At 47.4% G+C, this 21,584-nt stretch overlaps 1 protein-coding gene across 3 annotated transcripts in view; it reads left to right on the top strand.

The window, feature by feature from the left end:
• The window catches only part of DUSP10 (dual specificity phosphatase 10), an 84,927-nt gene extending 65,928 nt beyond the window's left edge, over positions 1-18,999 (top strand). Inside the window, exons 3-4 of one of the 3 annotated variants that reach the window (XM_081124054.1) lie at positions 1,517-1,867; positions 18,915-18,999. In XM_081124054.1, coding sequence (XP_080980180.1) covers positions 1,517-1,867; positions 18,915-18,973 — 410 coding nt within the window. In that variant the 3' untranslated portion in view covers positions 18,974-18,999. Of the gene's footprint in view, positions 1-1,516; positions 1,868-4,606; positions 5,846-18,914 lie in introns of those variants that run through there. The other 2 variants (XM_081124052.1, XM_081124053.1) reach the window with 2 other exon arrangements.
• Positions 19,000-21,584: the final 2,585 nt, after the last annotated feature.

The following is a 21,584-nucleotide window of genomic DNA, read 5'->3' as shown; positions in this document are numbered from 1 at the left end:
TTAAATCAGTGTTATTTTGTGTATAGTCTTTCAGTTTTTGATCCTGTGGATGGTGGATGGTTTTGAATTGGCTTTTTTTCATTCAAAGATAGAGAAACAGTATCTTTCCCTCATTTTTTCACAGCCTTGAATGGCTAGATGATATTCCATGGGGTCACTATGTCAATTTTCCCCTTAACTTTTTTAAAAATTTGGCCTTTTTTATAAAACAGATAATACTGTATCCAGCTGATTCCCTTAAGATAAATGCTCATCAGCTATGCTCCCCTGGTTGAGGGGGTGGTCTGCATTTAAAAAGTGGGGAAACTGGTAGTTTTCAGCTTTTTCCACTAGACCCGTAACATCCAGGAGGCAGAACCGAGCCTTAAGCTAGCTCGAAGGTGTGTATCCCGGTCTGCTAGAGGCTTCCTGATGGAGAGGCGGGAGCAAGGATCGGGGCTGCTCTCACACTGCCTCCTACTGGAAACCTGCATTGAAAACTGTCAGAGATCTCCATGGAGCGTATCAAAAAAGAGATCATAGGGAAAACTCAGAAACCTCCCCTCTCACCTCCCTGTATTTTGTTTTTTTCCAAGCATTTCGCTGCTGCTTCCACCTGGAGGCAATCACATAAATAATAATAAAAACAGCAAATCCTTGCTGAGTGATGTGTGTGCCAGGCAGCGTGCTGAGTCCCATGTATTCATTCATTCCAGGCTCCCAGTCACACCAAGGGGTAGATGCCATGACCCTCACGTTACAGGTAGGGGAACTGAGGCACAGAGAAATGAACTTCTGCCCGTGACAGAGCCAGGCGGTGGTGGAACTGGGGTGGGAGCCGAGGTAAACTGGTTCTCCCAAGATCCCTGCTCATGCCCACCGCGCGGTGCTGGGAGCGAAGCTGTCATTCTGGGTGAGGTGAGCTTAGCAAGGGTGCAAGTCACATGCCTGCAGCGCCAGGCTGCTGGCAGAAGTCCTCCGCCCCGAGGTCATCGTGCCTTCCTCAGCTCCCAAGGTGCAAGGTTCTATATAGGCCACTGAGCACATGGCTCTGTGCTCAGATCAAATTAGCTGCTGATGAAATTGCCTGATGCTGCGCCGAGCTCCTTGCAGGGGAACATGCCCCAGTTTGTAGAAAGAGCACATTTCCCAAGTACCGTGTGCAGCGACGTCCTCCGAAGCATGTCCTGAGTCTCCAGATGGACTTATTTTATTTAAAAGATATATATAGCCTGGCTGGTGTGGCTCAGCGGTTGAGCATCGACCTAGGAACCAGGAGGCCCAGGTTCGCTTCCCGGTCAGGGCACAGGCGCGGGTTGCGGGCTTGGTCCCCAGCAGGGGGTGTGCAGGGGGCGCTGGTCCATGACTCTCATCATTGATGTTTCTCTCTCTCCCCCTCTCTTTCAAGCCAATACAAACATATTTTTTAAATAGTTATATAAAATTAAAAAATTAAAAAATACAGTTATGCACGCACACCCCTTCCCACGGGGACAGCGGCGCTCGGGTCGTCACTGTCGCCGTGTCTGTGTTGCAGGTGGGCTCAGCAGCTTCAAGCAGAACCATGAGAACCTCTGCGACAACTCGCTGCAGCTGCAGGAGGCGCGCGAGGCGGGCGCCCCGAGCGCGCCGCCCGCCCCCGCCACGCCCGACGTGGAGGGCGCCGAGCTGACGCCCATCCTGCCCTTCCTGTTCCTGGGCAACGAGCAGGACGCGCAGGACCTGGAGGCGCTGCGGCGCCTGAACATCGGCTACGTGCTCAACGTGACCACGCACCTGCCGCTCTTCCACTACGAGAAGGGGCTGCTCAGCTACAAGCGCCTGCCCGCCACCGACAGCAACAAGCAGAACCTGCGGCAGTACTTCGAGGAGGCCTTCGAGTTCATCGGTAACTACCGCGCGCCGCCCCCGCCCCTCCCCCTGGGCTGGGCGATGGCTGGGTGTTTAAGAAAAAGCCCGGGTGGCCTCCAGGCCCTGCCGCCGGCGCAGCCAGGTCACCCCCGAGCCCCAACCCGCCGAGCGGCCCGGGTCCGCCGGGGCCGCGGGGCGGCAGTGCCGGGTTTCAGAGCACAGTCGCTACGCAGGTCTGGAAACGGGTGCGCCGGCGGGGCCTCCGGGGTCACCCCCAGCGCAGGGACACGCCCGCGCCTCTGTCACCTGGAGCTCAGGGACGTGTCGGGAGACGGGCTCGGTTTCCTCGGGGGGTTCAGCCCAGACTCACCCAAGTCGGAAAGTCGAGTCGCGTGGCCCGAACAGCCCTAGCCCAGCAGGCTTTCATCGCCAGGAGGCAGCGGTGGCCCGAATCCTAACCCTAACTGTGACCTTTGCCACTTCCACAGCCTCAGGCTGTCCTAAGGCTCAAGTGATCGTTTGGGGAGCACCGAGCATCTAGTGGATACTCAGTGGTTTTTTTTCCAAGTGACTCTAACCTTAATTACCACAGAGAGGTGACCCTGTCCTTTTCCTAAATAGGGCAGCAGCCTGTTACTGGCCTGCGTCCGGGGAGAGAGGCACCCCTGTCCGGTGGCCCCTCTGTTAGAAAAAGCCTTGGGTTCCACAGCCTCCGGGTCTGGTGGGCTTGCTGTGGCGCTGACGTCTCTGGCCACTTTGCCCAGCGGTTTTCCTTACTAATGTGCCTTCAGTGGGGGACCATGGAATATTCAGTCTGGAAGGAAATTCTGAGTGGTCACTGAACTCAGAAAAGCAAAGGGACTTCTCCAAGGTCATGGGAGTTTTAGTGTCAGAGAAGGGACTAGAACTCAGGCCCTTGACCCCCAGGCCAAGGGCTTTTCTACACTAAGCTGGGGCTGTGATTACGATGCTCTGTTAATTCCCGCCTGGTAACGCGTGGATGCAAAGGGACCTTACATTCTTTATTAATACCTGAACCACCCCTTGAGCCCTGGGGAAGAAACATTTGTTGTCATCAAGTAGATGAGGAACTTCCTGGTTGGTACATGTTGTTACGGCCGCAGTTTTTCTGACCTAAGTCCAGTTGAGGGAAGTTAGGAAATTGTTTTCCTGTAGTGAGTAGCACGCAGTCTGCTTCCTCTAAGAGAACAGCCATCAGAGCATCCTTGTAGGGTGTTCAGGCTTACCCGCTTCTAGATGGAAAACAAATTACAGACGGCATTTGTCCTGAACCACAAATCCATATCCCAGCCTGCATAGGCCCGATGTCATTTTCATTGTTATGTCATTGAGTAAACAAGTCTTATAATCTTGCTTTAGGAAAACAGAGCAAGTTTAATAAACATAACAGCATTCACTGAGAGTCGAGTGTAAACTACAAAGGCCTTGGTTTAGGGTTGAACTGTGCCAGTTTGTTTATTTCTGAGTTAGGAGGCACTGTTCCCATGTCCCCTGAGACTGGTTAGTTGGTATAATAGAGACAGAGGGATTGAGGCTTGGGGGAGTTAGGTGACTCACACAAGGTCACACACCTGGTGTTAAGTGGGATCAGTGGTCAAGCCCAGCGCCTTGTGGCCCATCTTCTTACCAGCACGCCTCCCAGTCTTGGTGTGGTGGTCGACACCCAGTGTGTGCTGAAAAGAAGATACAGAAAAAGGGAGATACTTCCTTGACATACTTTGACTATGACAAGTAAGCCTGCTCTGTAGACTTTTCAGATGAAAATGTGCATGATGATACTTTTCTTGGTAGGTTTAAGTTAAATCACTACTCTGCTTCCCCTGCTGTCCTTCCCTGCTCTTCATCTAACTGGTATCCCCTTAGGGACACTTTCTTGGGGGTGCCTTCTAGTCTAGAAATGTTATGAAAAATTCAGGCAGTGCCAGCAAGCTATTCTCCTGAACTTTTAATATACCCGAAACTTATAACGGACGGCCTTTTCCAGGTGCTCTGGTCTGAGCCATGTCTGAAATTCCTCCATCTTTTGAGTCATTGCCATGTGGGCACATGGATGCAGTGGGGTCAACAAGCAGTTCAGACATAGGTGTCACCTATATCTGGGGACCACAACTCTTTAGCTAACTTTGCAACAGGGCTGACCAGTAAGAAGCTGAACATAGTAACTTTCTAGTTGACTTTTGTTCCTTTAAACTCGGTGTGAGTTTAATAAGCCTGAAATTCTCACTTATTCAACGCCAGTTCTTGTACAGAGCTATTCTGCTGCATAAAGAAAGAACTGGGTTTTCCTCCATCACAGGTAGGAGAGGAACTGTTTTTTCCTCTATCACAGGTAGTTAAAGTTGTTTCTGTAGTGTAGTGGTCATCATGTTCGCCTCACAGGTAGTTAATAACTCTAATTTTGATAAGTCGCACAGTCTGGCAACTGGAATGAGAATCCTTGATCAGAAGGGTCTACTTAGTAGCTCGCTTAACATGGAAATTAGCTGGGTTGTGGGTTAGTCGGCTGCCATCAGCTGTGATATAAACTGTTGCTGTGAATGATTCCTTCACCTGCTCTTCTCTCTAAATGTAGAGACATAGCTTCTTACTTATGCAAAGGTTTTTAGCCCATTCTGGGGGTTGTGACATAAGCATACACAAGGAGGTAGTAACTGTACTTGGTTAAAGCCATTCAGACTTACCAGTTCTCTGTACAGCTCCCCCTTCCCCTCGCGCCGTGTCCTCGCCTTCACTCTCGCCTTTCTGCCTTTCCCAGAGGAGGCTCACCAGTGTGGCAAGGGGCTACTCATCCACTGCCAGGCCGGGGTGTCCCGCTCCGCCACCATCGTCATCGCTTACTTGATGAAGCACACTCGGATGACCATGACTGATGCTTATAAATTTGTCAAAGGCAAGCGACCAATTATTTCCCCAAACCTCAACTTCATGGGGCAGTTGCTGGAGTTTGAGGAAGACCTGAACAACGGGGTGACACCGCGGATCCTTACACCAAAGCTGATGGGCGTGGAAACGGTTGTGTGACGTCAGGAGACGAAGAGAAGGGCGAACAGTCTGTCTTTGCTTTTATTTTACCTTTTTTTTTTTTTTTTAGATCGGGGGTCAGGTTTGCGAATGGAAACAAACTCGTTTAAAATCTTTATTTTTAACAAGTGTGAGAAGAATTTAACTTTTGATGCCCATTGAGATTTCCTTCCCAGGAACTGCTAAAGCAGGGAGGCTACAGAAGTTTTTGTTTTTTTTTAAGGCAACAACAAACATAATATAACTTGTTTCTTCCCCCTTTTCCTTTGAAGCTATTTGTAGAGTTTATGATTATATAGTCTGTGCAGGTTCATAGACCGAATATACTACACTTTATACCAATTTAAAAGAACCAAAAGGAAGGAGGAGAGACATTGGATCATGAAGACCTGGGATCTTCCCGGGCCATTCATGTAGAAAACCGAAAACCAACCAAACCGAGCCCTGTCCTGCTCACGGTGCCGGGCGCGACCAGGGCGGCTTAAGTGGTCTAAGAACCCTTCATGTTCTTGAAACAGACAGAGGAGACTGTTGATTTTGTGTGTTTCATACTCTGAATTATTCTATTTTTCCCCTTTCTGGGTTTAAGAGATTTTTTTGAACTAGCAAGGAACTGACCATTCTACCATATGCCTTCACTGTGCAATACTTGGGTGTTTTGAGTGTGTGAGCAAGGTAGGGCGGGCAGCCAGATGCTAGGCAAAGAGTGCAAATTTGCCAGCTTGGAGATTAAAAGGAATTAAATGAAACCAATTACTTTTCTTCCCACCTTTTTCTTTTAATTTTTTTTTTTTGGGGGGGGGCGGGATTTGATTCTGGTTACAGTGCCATAAACCTTGTTACATATGTATATCAGAATGTAAAAAAAAAGACAAAAATTTATTTAAAAATATTTTTCGCAAAAAAAAAACCTGGGTGTGTTTGTTGATTGTGTAAAAGTTTATTTTCATTATATAAATGAAACTCATCTTGGGATGTGTCTTGTTTCCTCCCCTTTTCCTCAACTCAGGGTCAAGCATCTCTTACCTCTGGTAAGTGGCCCATGTCACACAACTGGAAATAAATACACGTATTTATGGGGGAGAGAGATGAGGCGGCGAACACGTTCTCTGTTCTCAGGGTGATGCTGAGACAGTGAGCAAGGAAGCACAATAGCTCCAGTATGGTCTCCTCTGTTGTCGCAGCTCTGCCATCTTCTTCTGCACATGTACTTCCTCTTAGATAGGGGAAGCTTCGAGTAAAGTCATGTTCAGGAGTGAGGGGCGTCTAGACCAGTGTGGGTGACTTTGCAAAACGATCTCCTTCGTGCCCTTTGCCGTGGAGTGCACATGGACCTGGTGCAGGGCTTGTGAAAGTGAGGGAGGAGCTCTGGAGGGGCCTCCAGGAGCTGCCATTCCCGCTGCAGCCCGAAGTCAAGGTGAGCCACCAGGTCAGTGAGCAGGTGCGCCAGCTGCAGTTGAGCCTGGTGCCCAGCCCAGAGTGTCATGGCTGCTGCTTCACTTGGGCCCTCCACATCTCATGCAAATCTCTCGTAAGGCTGACCCTAATCCAGTGTGAGACAGGAAGGGATTCTGCAAAATGTAGTTCCTGATTTAGCTACGTCGATACTGGACCAAAGCGCCCCGGTCCATCCCTGCCAACTTGGCATCCACCTACACCTCTTTGAGCATAACTTCCAAACAGACTAGAAAATGATGCTTTTGCCTAATAAGATCCAACTATTAATTCGACGGTTGAAAACACACCAACACTCCCTCCAAGAGAAGATGCATAGCCCCGTGCGTTACCTTAGCCACTCTTGGGTGGTGTTCATTCCTCTTTTGGTTGAGGTCCACTCTCCCTTTCATATCCTGTAATTGAAGTACATGAAATGTGAGGATAATTATAGACTGAAGTGTGTTTGCCCAAAAAGTATTTTTGCAATTTTGTACCCCACACCTTGTCAATGTGATCCTATTTGGAAACAGGAGTTTTGCAAATGTAATGAAGTTTTAAAGAAGTCATATTGGACTTGGATGGGCCCTTATCCAGTTACTGGTGTCCTTAAAGAGAGAGGAAAAATTGGACACACACAAAGAAGTGAAAGCCCTATGATGGAGGCAGAGGTGAGAGTGATGCGGCTACAAGCCAAGGACACCGGTGGTTGTCGGATACCCCCAGAAACTAGGAGCGTGGCATGGAACAGAGTCTCCAAAGGGAAGGCTAACACCTTGACCTTGGCCTTCCAGCCTCCAGACTGTAAGAGAACAAATTTCTGTTGTTTTAACCCACGCCGTCTGTGGGACATGACAGTACAAGAGGTGTCCTTTGCTCAGACCTACTTCTTTCTCATCTAGTGTAGTAGTAATTGAAGTTCACCTTGATAGTCAATGTCATTCCAGCCAGGACATTACCCAACTCTTTGCCTGCTGGTTCTTCAGTGCGAGGAGCCCACAGTGGCCAGCAGGCAGTTTCAACTTTTAGTTTAATGGAGCCATTGCTGGGTCTCCTAGCAGAAGCATCTTTCCCTTGGGAACTAAATCTTCTAGACAGCACCCCAAAGATCTTTTTTTCTGTCTTCAGCTAACATAAATCTGTGTTTCCTTGTTTTGGATGGGGGGGGGGGGAATCCTGATTGGAAGTGGTACAGTCAAGATTGTACCAGGGACAGAAGAGCAACAAAATAATTATTTTAACACTCTGCATTTACATGGCACTTTTCCCCCAAAGGTCTCATAACTGTTTTCCGAATACCTCTTTTGAATTCAAAAGCATTTACTAAAGAAGATAGAGCAAAATGTAATTATATTAAATTTTGACTCTGGAATCCAATTTAATTCATACAAAGTAGACTTACTGGAAATTGAATTATCAACCTGCACATGAACGTATTTTGACACAGGATGTCCCAGGGTATGGGCCTTCGAGGAAAGCATGACACATAGGCACTGACACATTTCCACGTGATGGATAGGAAAACAGGATAATGTCTTGTGACCAACCGAGATGAAGGAGATCAACAGAGAAGGCCGCCTGAGGAGCGGCATCTGTGCTGCTTCCTTGGGCGAGAAGAGAATGACTCGGGAATTAAGGAAGTAGGGTCAGTGTTGACACTCCTCTCCCTGTGCCATGTGCTGCTGGGGGTGTGGTTCGTGGTGTAGCTCTTGCTGTGGGGGCCGTGAGAGGCTCCTGACAACCACAGGACTTGAGCAACCACATGTAGCAAAACAATGCCCACTATTATTATAACCACCCTTCTTGGTGATCCAGGGAGCCTCAGAGCTCCCAGCGCTGCTGCTGTGTTGGTGCCTCTTTGCTGCCCACATCAGCAGCTCGGGACAGGACTAAATTCCCTGTAGAGTAGTGCTCCAGGGTGCTGCGGTGTCTACCACCCCTTGGTACCCTGTCCAAGGCAGGGTCTGATTCCGTACACCGGAGGGCCCAGGTTCTGCATTTCTCCCGCACTTTCAGGGGCACCAAAGCTGCTGACCCAAGGACCACGCTTTGAGTAACAAGTCTCAGAGGCAGTTACCGTGGAGATGAGTGGCTGCAGCTGCCCAGGATGCTCTCTCCGGGACCAATCGTGCGCTCTTCCAATGGGTCAGATTTTGCTCTCCACACCAACTTCTAGAAAACAGATGAAAATAAAATCTGTGAAATGAAGAAATTACCCATTTTTTTCCTCAGCCCCTCAGCAATATCATGAGAAAAAAACTTAGTGGGTTTTTTTTAAAGTTGTTCTTGTCAAATGTGAGGTATAGACTCACTGCTCTGCCTCAGCCCTAAGCTCAGCTGTCCTTTCTAATGGGCTGGTGGCAAAGCTGTGGCTTATGATCCAGGCTCATAAATGTCAGGATGCTTTCCTGGGGCAGATGTGGTTTCTCACCAGTGTTGTATCTCACAGCTTGTGTGGGGCTGAAAGGCCAGGGCATTGATTTAGCTATAGTCAAGCACCACCCAAATCCTGCAGGTTGGAGCTAAGTCCCGCTTTTACGGCTCTTGAACTGCCAAGGGAGGGCACAGATGGGGCTGCTCTGGGCTGCTTCTCCTAAATTTATCTCGGGCCTCATTACCCACAGGTCTCTGAGTGAGCAGGGCTGATGAGCAGTGCAAGTTCCCTGCATAGAAATAGCCCCGGAATAGTTCCAGTGTTGTTTCTAATTGCCGTGGATGAGCAGACTGTCTCATTAATCCTCGCCTATCAGCGCGCAAACTGGTGGCCCCAGAATAGCCCTGAGCTCAGCCAGCCCACAGCCAGCTTTGGGGCTGATAGTTTGTACATATTTGGCGTGGGAAGGATCTCTTCCCCCGGGATGGGTGTGTGCATTTTGGGGGTGAGGAGAGGTCTATGGATTCTGGAATCTGAGGTCAACATGAAAACAGGATGTGGAAGAGTAAAGAATACCACACATTGGGCCTGGGCAAGACTGGTTCCAAAGAGCTATGAAGTAGCTGAAATATGTCCTTCAGATGTCCCCAGTATGTTCTTGTGCCCTTTGACCTCTCTGCGTGAATATTTTACCGTGGCCAATTCTCCTTGCCCTGCCCATAATCCAGGCTGGATTATGTGAGTCAATGGCATTCATATGAGAAAATACACAGGAGACTCTGAAAGGTCTAATATATGTGAAATTCAAGTCCAAGGAGGAGAGGAATTGGAGAAAAGGCTAGAAGCAACATATGCCCAGGGTGTGGCTGATATTTCTCTAAAACTCATGCAAGATATCAAGCTACAGGTTAAAGCAGCACTGTGAGCCCTAAGAAGGATACATGGAGAAGCAGTCACATCTAAACACATGATAGTTAAGCTTATAAAAACAAAACAAAAACAAAGCAAGAGTCTCAACAGTTACCAGAGGGGGAAAAATAACTACCTTCACTAGCAGTAAGAATACTGAGTAACATTTAAACAGGAAAGAGTTTTGTCTTGGAACGCGAGATTTCTACATCATAGCTCATTTTCCCCTCCGTGATTTCACCGGATGTCCCCCACAGCTAAGCGGACCCCTCTCACGGCCAGGCTGCTCCAGCCCAATGGGCGCGTGTAACGGGAAGACATGAGACATCTCCAGGCAGTCATGTTTCTGCACAACGAGAGGCGGCAGTTTTCACCAGCCTGAGAGTTTCTCTTCCCATAACAGGGAGCATGATAAAATATCTCCACCGACACCACAGTTTCCAAAGATGATGAAGGCAACCAGCTAGATATAATAGCATATTCCCAATGCAGAGAGAGCGGGAAGGCTACAGGGTTAGCCAAATAGGAGAAAAAAGGGGTTCTCTGATAAGAAAGAGCTGGTAAGCCACTTACCAAGTTTGTTGACGCAAACCCCAGGCCCCCAGACCGCACCTTTGATGGAGTTTCTCTTTGTGTGTTTGCTCAAAGTTAGCTTTGAGTCTACAGCCTGAGCTGCATCTAGTGAGGGCAAACCAGGGAAGGACTTTCTACAAAACGCGGCTGGACCAAGGCTTAGTTACACTGGGGGATGCCATGTGTTATATACAAACAGTAAACTCGTATTTTATATTTTTATTGATTAGCGAGGGGGAGAGGGAAACATCGATTTGTTGTTCCACTTATTAATGCATTCAGTGGTTGATTCTTGTATATGCCCTGACCTGGGATCGAACTCGCAACCTTGGCATATTGGGACAACTCTCTAACCAACTGAGCTACCTGGCCAGGGCAGTAAACTCATATTTTAAGCACCGTGGTCTCTTACTGGGTTGCTTGGTTTGGCCAGCTCTCTGCCTTGCAGCGCACACAATTCTCTGGGGGCTGCCTCTTCTCCCAAATCACATGATAACAGCACTATGAGCCCAGGAGCTGTCTGGAACTTGTAACTGTTCTTGGGGTCACTGGTCACTGGATAGGGGAATGGGGGATTGAGCAAGCTGGGCTATTTTGAGTCACATCTACAAGAATTTAGAATTAGGCAAGAGACGAGAAACCAGTTTCTCTCTGGGTAGCTGGACATGCATACTGTCAATTCGGGAGATGTTGGTGTCTGACATGCGGGAGGAAAAAAAATTAAAAGATGTTCTGAAAGAGCCGAGAGGAGTAGCGCTAACTGCCTGGATGTCTCACAACTTTCCAACTCTCACTTCTTTCCTCGGGGCAGGCTTAATTTTTCTTGGCTTCTCTGAGCTATTATGGAACCCTTGCAATACAATTTTTCTCTCGTGTTGCTTCAGCTTGGCCAAGGTGGTTCGTGTTATTTACACCTTCAAATGTTCTCACTTGGAAAGTGGTTCAAAAGTTGTTTGTAATCCCAAGAAACTTGAACATCTGACATCTGAGAAGTAGAGTCACTGTCCCACGTCCTAATATTCACTCGCTTCCCCACTGGGTGATACCAGTGGTTGACTTCGTTTAAGTCTCCATTGTTGTTGCCAAATGTGACAGCCAAGGGTCAAGTATGTTTTTAATGTCATCTCACTTAATGTCCCATCATCTCTGTGAGGCAAGCATTGGATTCCACGTCTGGGAAGTCAAGGCTCAGAGAATGTCAGCTTCGTGCTTGAGGTCTCACGGCTGGTAATTAGCAGAGTTGGGATTCATGTCTGTGTGTGTCTCCCTCTAAGGTTCTTACGTATGCTAATCTACCCTTTGTGATAATAATTCACCTTTAAAGAGAAAAAACCCCATAGATAACTGGAAAACAACCAACTCACGAGCTATAAAAAGTATTATTTTATTCAAGAAAAATGCCAAGCAAAGTTAATTATGGTTGCTTTTTGATAAGATTAATGCACTGGGAGGCAGTGGCTGTAATAAATCCTTTATATAAAAATGGGGCTCTCTTTCATTTGTCATGTCATGCAATCCTTTCAATTGATCTAAATGGACTTTTTAGATTCTCCAGGAAGCTCTTACGATGGACAGGATGAAAATCCAACTGCGTTAAGTGTCTTTTGCAGGAAGCTACCTCCAGTCAATGCTAGCTGTTCTCTAGGCAGGTCTCTTGGTCTCTCTTGGCACTGAGGTTTGGGGAGAGAATTCCTGAGCCAGAAGGGACCCTGCATAGTCTCTGCTCCGGTCCAGCCTGTACCCTCTTCACACACCCCTTCCTGAGGGCTGACACCTCCATCTTTCCCTTCTCTCTGTCTACTCACGCCACACTAGGTTCAAGTTTCTTCCTCTTAACGATGCCTTGCTAAAAAATAACCCGCCCCAAACATTCCATATTGAGTTTCTCTTTTCCAGATTTTTCAAGCATGCATTCATTGCCGGAGTCATTCAAGTTGGCATTTGGTCATTTGCTATCTTCCACTGTTGTCCTTAATGCCATACGTATCGACTCTCCAGTAAGACTTAAGGGGTCTTGAGGGTGAGCAGCCTTCAAAACCACACTGAGCTTGAAGAAAAGTGTTAACACTAGTCCAGCATCACAACTTATTGACTTGAATTTCTGCCTATTTAGAAACAAATCAGAACCAGACTCTGATAGTCTGAGAAAATATGTGCCTCCTTTATTAGCTAAAATAGGGTGCAAGTTTATAGCCAAAGCACCCAGGGTCTACTCTTTCAGTCCTCTCTGGACCTTCATTAGCATCCCAAGTAGGCACAGGGTTTCAAGCCGGACCAAGCACCTCCTGGGCTGCAGCGTATCCCACTTCTATCAGGACCACAGTGCAGAGTCCAGCAGCCTCTCGGCCTTATCTGCCTCCACTGGTAGAGCGGCTGGAATATTTCCAGAGCTCTTGTTGTAAAGGGATCTGTCCTCTGAAAGAAACAGAGCAGCCCAATTTCCATCACGCTGTGGTGAGGGAAGAAATGTAAGCCCAGTTGGGCCACGGCCAGGAACAGGTATGTTACCCACCTTTGACTCAGTGACATCAGGTGAGGCTGTCATTTATTACTATTATTATTTCAGAGAGAGGGGGGAGAGGGAGAGAGAGAGAGAGAGAAACATCAATGATGTTTCAGAGAATCATCAATCAGCTGCCTCCTGCACAGCCCCTACTGGGGACCGAGCTCAAAACACGGGGCATGTGCCCTGACCAGGAATCGTACCGTGACCTCCTGGTTCATGGGTTGACACTCAACTGCTGAGCCACACTGGCCAGGCCAGAGGGCTGTCATTTTGCAAGGTTTCTGAAGCATGCCTTTCTCCTCTGTTCTCCTCACTGGGATCAAGGCAAACCTTCTGCAAAGTGTAGGCCGTCTTGAATTCTGGGGAGCAGCTTGCAGGCTTGGGGTAATAGGTGCTATTTCACAGAGGACTGTTCAAATCATAACATGTCATTTTGGGTGATTAGCATGGCAATGTCTTGGAAGATTGTGAGTGAAGAACATACCACAGTGTAGTAGACATACCTTGTTTTGATTTCAACCTCTGTCACAAAAGGGTTGCATGACCTCGGTCAACTTCACTGCCTTGTCTGAGAAGCAATCCTGCCCATCACTGTACGAACAGGGACACGGAGGCCAGTGAGGAAAATTTTCAGTTCCTCTAGTAAACCACAGTTTGCATTGGGCTCATTTGGCTTCTCAGTGTGCCAGATGCATAGTGGCTGCTCAATAAAAAGTTGGTATTTGATTTGCCGATTGATTTTCTTGGCTTTAAAATGGACGGCTGGAATCCTCAAAAGTGAGTCTGAGAGGTACCTGCTGAGTTTGACGGTATCCTGTGGCCCACAGCAAATAAAGTCGTGAGCGTGGCTGGAGCGAGAACAGAACCTAGGAGTGTGAGTTCACGGGAACCCCCCCGACGGAGATGCGGGCCCCTGGTCCTCTGGGGCGGGCCGGGGTGGCGGCTGCTGAGCCCGCCTCCCTCCCCTTCGGGCAGCAGGTTTGGCGTCCCTTCCCAAGCCACTCCCATCACGGAACAGGCTGGAAAGGACCGAGTGAAATGAGATAATCAAACCCATGCCCCGGCCAACAAAGAGGCCATCCAAGATGCAAGAACAAATAAAATAAGAACCTCTGGCAGGGCCGAGAGAAAAAGGGCTGCAATTCAAAGGGGACCGAAATTACTTTTAATAGATCTTGGTAAAGCTGCTGAGAGACCTCAATCTCTCAACCCTCCCTGTTATTTATTGACTGGGCTGGCGTCCTCGCTGAATCATGAGTGCTTTGCAGAATTGCACAAGCTTGGTGCAGCCCAGGAAAGGGAAGACTGGCTCTGAAGCTAGTTTTTCCTCAACTCTGTGGCTGTGTTGCTTTTGTTCGTGCCTCAGTGTCCTTATCTGGGCAATGGGTTGATGAACACAGGCATTTGTCAGCTCTCTCTTCCTTAGAACTATTGACTAGGCAGCCACCATGCAGCAATAAGCTTTTCCTCTCTCAGATTTAATTTTGAGTTCCTCCAAACGACACTCCCATGGATTTCAGAGAGAGGAAGGAAGAGGGAGAGAGAGACAGAAACATCAATGATGACAGTCCTTGATCGGCTGCCTCCTGCACGCCCCCTACTGGGGATCGAGTCTGCAACCCAGGCATGTGCCCTGACCGGGAATCAAACTGTGATCTCCGGGGTCATGGGTCGATGCTCAACTACTGAGCTACGCCAGCTGGGCTACCTCAATACTTTTTATCTGTAGTTCCTAAGTTAATGAACCTGCAGGAAGAGAGGCCCTACGTGTTCTTGAACTTGACTGCAAGCCATCTGTGGCTTCAGGGGCAACTTAGATGTCTCTGACGTCCAGAGCAGAGTAGCTGCATAATGTCAGGACTTGGGTCCTCTTCTGGCTTTGTCACCAGCTTGTTGTAAAGTCCGGAACAAGTCAGTTATTCATTTTTTCTCATCTGTAAAATGAGGGGATTGGACTAGGTGCCTTTTAATGTTCCTGCCAGCTCTGACAGTCTATATTATAGTAATGAAACTTGTGACATTGCTTCTCTTTCAAGAAGCCAAAAAAAATTGGCTTTAGAGTCGCATAAGAAAAATTGTGTCTTTCCATCACTCCATTAAGACCAACCCCTGTTGCCAAATTAGTGACATGGTAAATTGGGGTGACAGTATTCAGTGTCTCGCCTTGGCCGGCACCAGCTGGTAATCAATCCTAGCTCGGTGAAATAGAGCGCGCTCTTCAAACAAAGGCACGGCCAGTTATCTCAATAATAACGCAAACCCAAAAAAGATGGAAGATTTTTTTTTTTGGCCTTCATTTGCTGTTAAGTAAGATTTATGTCGGAAGCGAAAGAAGGAATATGTTTTATGTAGTAGCTGTTGTCTGTCTGCATGCTCACCTGTCTACATCTCTCCACACCAACCCCCTTTAATTTTGTGTTAGATTGACTGAAAATTCCCAGATTAAAAAAGAAACCCTCCAACCTTGGATATTTGCAATGCACATCTCCAATGTTTCCTTCCCATTAATATAAGAGCTTCAACTTAATCCCTGAGCCAAAGACCGAGCTGTATTTTGTTTGTTTCTTTTGATTTACTTGGTGGTGATGGGGAGAAGGTATAAATTCCTTGGCTTTTGCCAATAGTAAGAAGACGTAAAATAAGATCCCACCAAATAACAATAGTGTTTCATTTTATACAGATAAATTATAGGATTATTCCCCCCCCCAAAGTCGCGTTGAGTGAGCTGATGCCCAAAGAGCCATTACTTAGAGGAAATGTATCACATTTGGCAATACTGTTTTAACTACTCATAGGTGCAGAGATTTGGGTGAAATGGCAGGGAGCGGGGACAAGCAGAGGTTAAGGTGACATGGACTATGGAGAAGGGCATGGCACTGTGGAGGGACCTGAGGGAGCATATCTACATGGTGGGAAAAGCAAGTAATATAAAAAAGAAATATTAGCACAGATGATGTTTGGCAGTGAATCTTGCCAACTATGTTCATGAACATTTTTTGCAAGTAAGGCCACCACTCAGTAGATGTGTCGAGGCCTTCTATGTCCTCGGCATTGTGCAGGACAACATTGAAGCTGCAAAAATCATATAATCATATTTTCAACTCAAGAATATTTGTTCGATGTCCAATATGATGTGTTATAGGCACAGGGGAGACCAAGAGAAATAAATTGGAAGCAGGCAGAACCTCAAACAGTGTGATTTGGCCAGGCTGTGCCATCACTAAAGGGCTCCACCACCAAGATCCCTGTGCAATGTGCAATGATTCACCCGCTTCTGTTTGAAGGGTGTGGTCAAACAGACATATCCCTTGCCCTGCAGAAGCTCCTCAAGTGGACTCTGGCCAAGAATTTGCTGCGGTTTTCTCTCCAGAGTCCCAGGAGTCAGGCCATGGTAAGAGACAGGGCATCTGGGTGAGGCTGGTGGGTACGGACAAGTGGAATCATGTAGACGCACTGTCCAATGCCAATGTCATCTCGGTGTGGCCACTGGTCCTTGTCTAAACAGACACGTAAACCTGATGCCCTACTGGCGTCTCAACACCGCTATCAGTTCCTTGGGTAAACATCTCTTCTGAACAATTATAAACAAATTACTTCATGTGCAACACGCAAAACCACTGTGGTCTGAAGTTACGTAACTTCCCTTTCTCTTCCTCCTTCCCTCCCTAATGACACAGATTAGCTCTACCCGTTTTTAAAACCATCTTGTGAAAGGCATAGGACAGTATGTACCCTTGTGTCTGACTTCTTTTGCCCAGCATTGTACCTGTGATATTTCCCCAGCTTTGAGTGTTCTAGTTTTCAACCTTTCTGTTTGGCAAGACCCAGCCTCCTGTTTTCTTACCCTTAGACCCTCACGCGCCTGACTTTGAACCAGGGAGACGCATCTTCTCAAATTCCCTTTTGTGTTGTTACGGACCCTCCATGGAAAGCAACGAAACCTTCTCAAGTGTGCCTTTCAGGCCTTACGTGCAGCTAACATGGAAAACTGAGAAGCCTCAAGAATGGTGGTCTAGTTTATTGGCCAATAACTCGATGTGCAATCAGTGAAGTCAGCCTCACAGAGCTAGTTACCAAACTTTCCAGGAGCGGAGCCAGCACTTTGAGGCTCCCCGGCAGCAGCTCCGATGAGTAAGTTAAAGGTATCCTTTAACTCGCAGCATCTCTCCAGCCAGCATGAGAGCTCCTGGCCCACCCGCACTCCTGGCGGAAGGTGCCAGGGGTTTTGCTAGATAGACTAGCTGGCGATGGCCATGCCGTCATTTGGAAGGAGTCGATATTGTGGTCTTTGATGGAGAAAAGCTGTGCACAATTTTCTATCTCAGAGCACTGAGTTCCCTCTAGCTGCGTACTTGGTAAACGCTGGGGGAGGTGGTGTAACTGCCATGGATCCCTCAGTTCTTGTCCTATTTTTGTCACTAACTCTGCGAAAATTTGGGCAAAGTCCTTTATGTCTTGGACCTTGGTTTTTCTCTTGAAAGAAAAAAAATCAGAATGTAAGACTCTACGGTCTCCTAAGCTCTATCGTTCATTGTTTGTTTGGTGGCTGCTAATTCCCACTTCTGTGCCTTTCCTTGGGTCACTCCAGCTTCCTGGCTATTTATTCCTGTCCACCAAGCTTGTCTGCAAAATCTCTCTTCCACTAAACCTTATAGAATGAGCCTCCCTCCATGCTGTGCAAGCTGCTCATGCTAAGAGCTGCCAGCGTCGGTGTGTGAGGCTGCCCCACCCTCCCCTGAGGGTGCTCGTTTCCCTGGAACTCACAGGGTGAGATTTAGGGACCGCCAGAGGGCGAGGACCTGGGCAGGCACCTTGGCAGTGTGCAGAGTGGGCAGCGAGAGCCGTGTGTCCAAGGTCAGCAATGAAGGGGCACATGGCCTATAAAATTAGCGAAACAATAATAAAACTGGGTCTAAACATGGGTCTTTTATTACCACCTAGTGTAGGCAATTCTAAACGATGGTTGTGATAAAATGTCGGTGTCTTTCCTGAAAAATATCTTTTTCTAAGTTCTAAACTATCGTATCAGTTACTGTCTTACTTTTACAATATACATGAAGATTCCAATTAGCTCATTTTCTTATTTATGTATTTATAAGCAGTGTATTCTTTATAAAAAGTGTGTTAGATTCCAAACTATTGGCCATCTCCTTCGTAGGTCTCTGATTCTAAACTGCCATGTTTTTAAATAAATTTATTGCTTTTTTTGGGGGGGGGGGGAGAGGGGAGAAAGGAGGGGAGAGAAACATTAATTTGTTGTTCCGCCCATCTATGCATTCATTGACTGTTTTTTTTATGTGCCCTGACTGGGGATAGAACCTGTGACCTCGGTGTATTGGGATGATGCTCTAACCAACCCAACTCCCCGGCCAGGACCCTGATGTTTTTAAAAGAATAAATAAAAATTATTTTTATATCTGTTAACTATTCATCTATGAGAAGGAAGGGCTGGGCCACATGGTTTCCCAGCCTTCTTTCCTTCCACTTTGGAATTTTAATTTCTGCCCATGGAGCTCCTAACCTTCCCTAACCCGAAAGGGGCTACACACACACAGTCCCCTGAGATTTGCACATCCACACGGTGGTCTTACTAATCAGAGGACAGCAGAAGCTGGTCTGTGAGAGTAGCAACAACTGTCACTGCATGAATGAAAGAAGATTTTTCTTGTATCTTTCAAAGTTGAGGGCAGGACAGAGGGTGGAGAGGTCCCCTGGGGGCAGATGTAGGAGCTGGTTCACTTAGGTCAGAAAAGAAATGTGGCCCTTGGCCACAAGGGCCTCCCAGGGTGACTCACAGTGCCCTAAAATGAGCTGTTTATTATGGGGCTCGTTTCATCATTCCAGCCCTGGGGTTATTTAAGCTCTTAAAAGCTGGTAGGTAGTAAGTGGTTTGAGGTGCCAGGAAAAGTAATTGGATCAATGAGCTTCTATCTCAGATTACTGCCAAGTCAGTGTGTGGTACGTGGGCTTCCTATGTTAATCTGAGTGTGGCCTGACACGCCAGCTCCGCCTGCGACTCTATCACCCCTCCCACCAGGCCCTTCCATCCAGCCCCCGCCTCCCGTCACAGCCCAGCTGCACCCCTCCCACCCTGCACAGCGCGGCCGGTCCCTACTCTCTCCCTCGCCTCCTGCTCTGCTTTCGGCTTCTCCCTTCGTCCCAGGCTTCTCGCTGCAATGACACGGAACGAAACCAAAATCTTTCCAATCACACCAAAGCCTTATCGACTGTGATTTCACTCAACAGGAACACAGACGAATTCAACCGTGACCCGACAGCAGGGCCTCCCTGCAGCCTCCATGTAGAAGGATGTTGAAAAGAGAAAACAGGGACTCAGACATCAGATGCCACCTTGAACCAACTCAAGAAAAGCAAACTAATTACGGACTTTGGTCAATACATTGCTATTGTCCACGATCTACGGTTCACTCGAATGGGAGCGGAGTTTTAGGGACAGTGTTGGCCTTGGAGTTTGATGACCAAGTTCAAAGTCTTGCTCTAACACCTACATTCTGTGCGATCTAACAGCGGAGGTTGGCAACTGCTTCACCATAATTACATAAGTAAAATGAAAAAGCTTTACATGTTGGTAAATATTATAAAAATGTAAGTTTTTTTAAAAAATACTCATTGATTCAGGCCCTACTTGGTAACAATTCCCAGCTAAGTGCCCCTTATTCTATGAAATAGTATTACAATTAAAATTCCTTTCGAATCGTCTATAATTCCTACCTGTATCAACTTCAAGTGGCTTTCCCTTGGTTAATTCCCACCCGGGAAGATGTGCCTAGAGCGCTTACCACAGCTCTTGCAAACTGTCTTTGCGGGGGGCAGTGGTCACCCCTTCCCCAATGCTTGGTTTACGTGTTGACATTGAGCAATAGATATGGCTGCGAGTGCCTATGGCAGTTATTCCTTTGAAATATTTTTGGGGTCAGAGAAGCGATTTCAATATTCTTTGGTGCATTTAAAAACCAGATGTAGCTAGACTTTTACAGAAGGAATCGAGCATTGTGAATCCAGCTTTGATGATTTGGGTGTCGAGTTTTCTTGCCCGAGTTTTGACAGATATATTGATATAGATTTACTGTCCTCTTTCTCTCAGTGATAAGTTTTATGAGACAAGGTACATTCTCTGATGCATAAGGGTCCTTAAAGAGGCGATCCTGGGGGCCGTGGGTGAACACACCCGAAGCGTGGGTTGAAAACATCTCAAGAATGTATGTCAACAGCCCCCATGGCACCTGAGCATCTGAAGATGTCTTCTCTTGTGTTTTTCTTCCAGTAGCTTCCCTCTCAGAGGAACTTAATGGGAAAAGCAAAGGATGCCGAGAGTAGGGTGCTCAGGGCCTGAAGCAGCTTTGCCAATTCCAGGAAATCTGTCAAAGCTGAGCTACTCCCATCGAGGCGTCCTGGAGCCCTTGGGGACAGACCTGGCCTCACACTGACCACTCCAGGACTCATCACAAGGGAAATGACTTGGGAAGTCGTGCGGCTGCTCCGATATCTGCCCTAGGTTCCCCCAGCCTGGGCCGTTCTGCTGAGTCACGCTAAGCCCGCACCCACTAAAACCAGAGCGAAAACCACACCAACCGTATCGCCTGTGCTGCAGAGAGATGCATTTCCCATCCGATACTCACTCTGGGTTGGTTGTGGTTTATGACTCGTTCAATTTTATTTTGTTGAGTTCACTTCAACATTTAGTTTGGAGAGTCAAGACTGTTATAATGCGTTTTATTTGGAAATAATTTCAGACTTAGAGAAAACTGCAAGAATCAGAGTAGTAAAAACAAAAACTAACAAAGTGATCCAAATACCCTTCACCCAGACCCTCCTGTTGTTAACGTTTCCCCACATTTGCGCTCCCTCTGTGGACAGATAATATTTCCAGCCCTTCGTGCGCTCTGGGCACTGTTTCTTCTCATCTTTTAGCGTGGCTCTTCCCCCAGCCCTGGGAGGTTTCTTTGCCTTCTTGTGCTGACCAGTGTTCAGCTCTGGGAACACCATCTACCGATCTTCAGGGCTCTCTCACAGATCTCTCTCTTGTCCTGCACTCTGCACTCCTGACTGCAGTTCTGTTGGCACCCCTGAAATTCCAGCTCCATCTTCAATCAGGGCGACCGGAGGGCTCTGCTCAGGTTCCCCCTGCCTGTGGCACTTCCTGAAGCTTTCTCCAGGCAGTGAGGGTAGTCACAGAGCCCGTGTCATAGAATGCCATCGTCTCTTTGTGTCCTCAGATGGCAGAAGGGGACAAATAAACCCTCTGGGGTCTTTCTCATAAGGGCACTAATCCCATTCATGAGGGCTCCACCCTCATGACCTAATCACCCCTCCAAAAACCCTGCCTCTAAATACCATCTCCTTGGGGGAATAAATTTCAACATGAATTGTGGGGAGACACAGATTTTCAGTCTATAACACTTACTTTCTAACATGTAGCTAGTTAGTGGTCATGTGGGATTCAAACCCAAAGAGAGCCAACTCTGGAGGCTTCTTACCTCTTACTATATTCACTGCTGATCACAAAGGGTTGTCAGAAACAAGATTTTACCCCGCAGAATGAGGACTTTGTTCTAAGTTGAAATAATCATTCTTGTTTATGTCTTATGTTCTCTCTTGTTCATATGAATCCCTCTGACCAACAAAATGTCCAATGAGAAGGGAAGTCCATGGGCAAGTACAGAAAACTAGACAAGCTCCTTCGTTGGGAGGGAGCAAAGACTTCTCCCTTTGGCTCAAATGTGGACACCTCCCCCACCAGAAAATAAGTCCCATGGGGGAGACTGTTTTATGTCTCAATGTATCACCAGCATTTAGAACAGGGTCTGGCACATAGTAGCTGCTCAATTAGCACTTGTTGACTCGAATGAATGTGGAGAAGCTAGTGAGGGATTTCTCCCCAATGCCTCCATCACA

This window comes from Miniopterus schreibersii (genome assembly GCF_964146895.1).
Source record: "Miniopterus schreibersii genome assembly, chromosome: 21".
In the NCBI taxonomy this organism is placed as follows: domain Eukaryota; kingdom Metazoa; phylum Chordata; class Mammalia; order Chiroptera; family Miniopteridae; genus Miniopterus; species Miniopterus schreibersii.
Note: the sequence above shows the minus strand (reverse complement) of the source record. Positions and strands in the feature narration are given on the sequence as shown.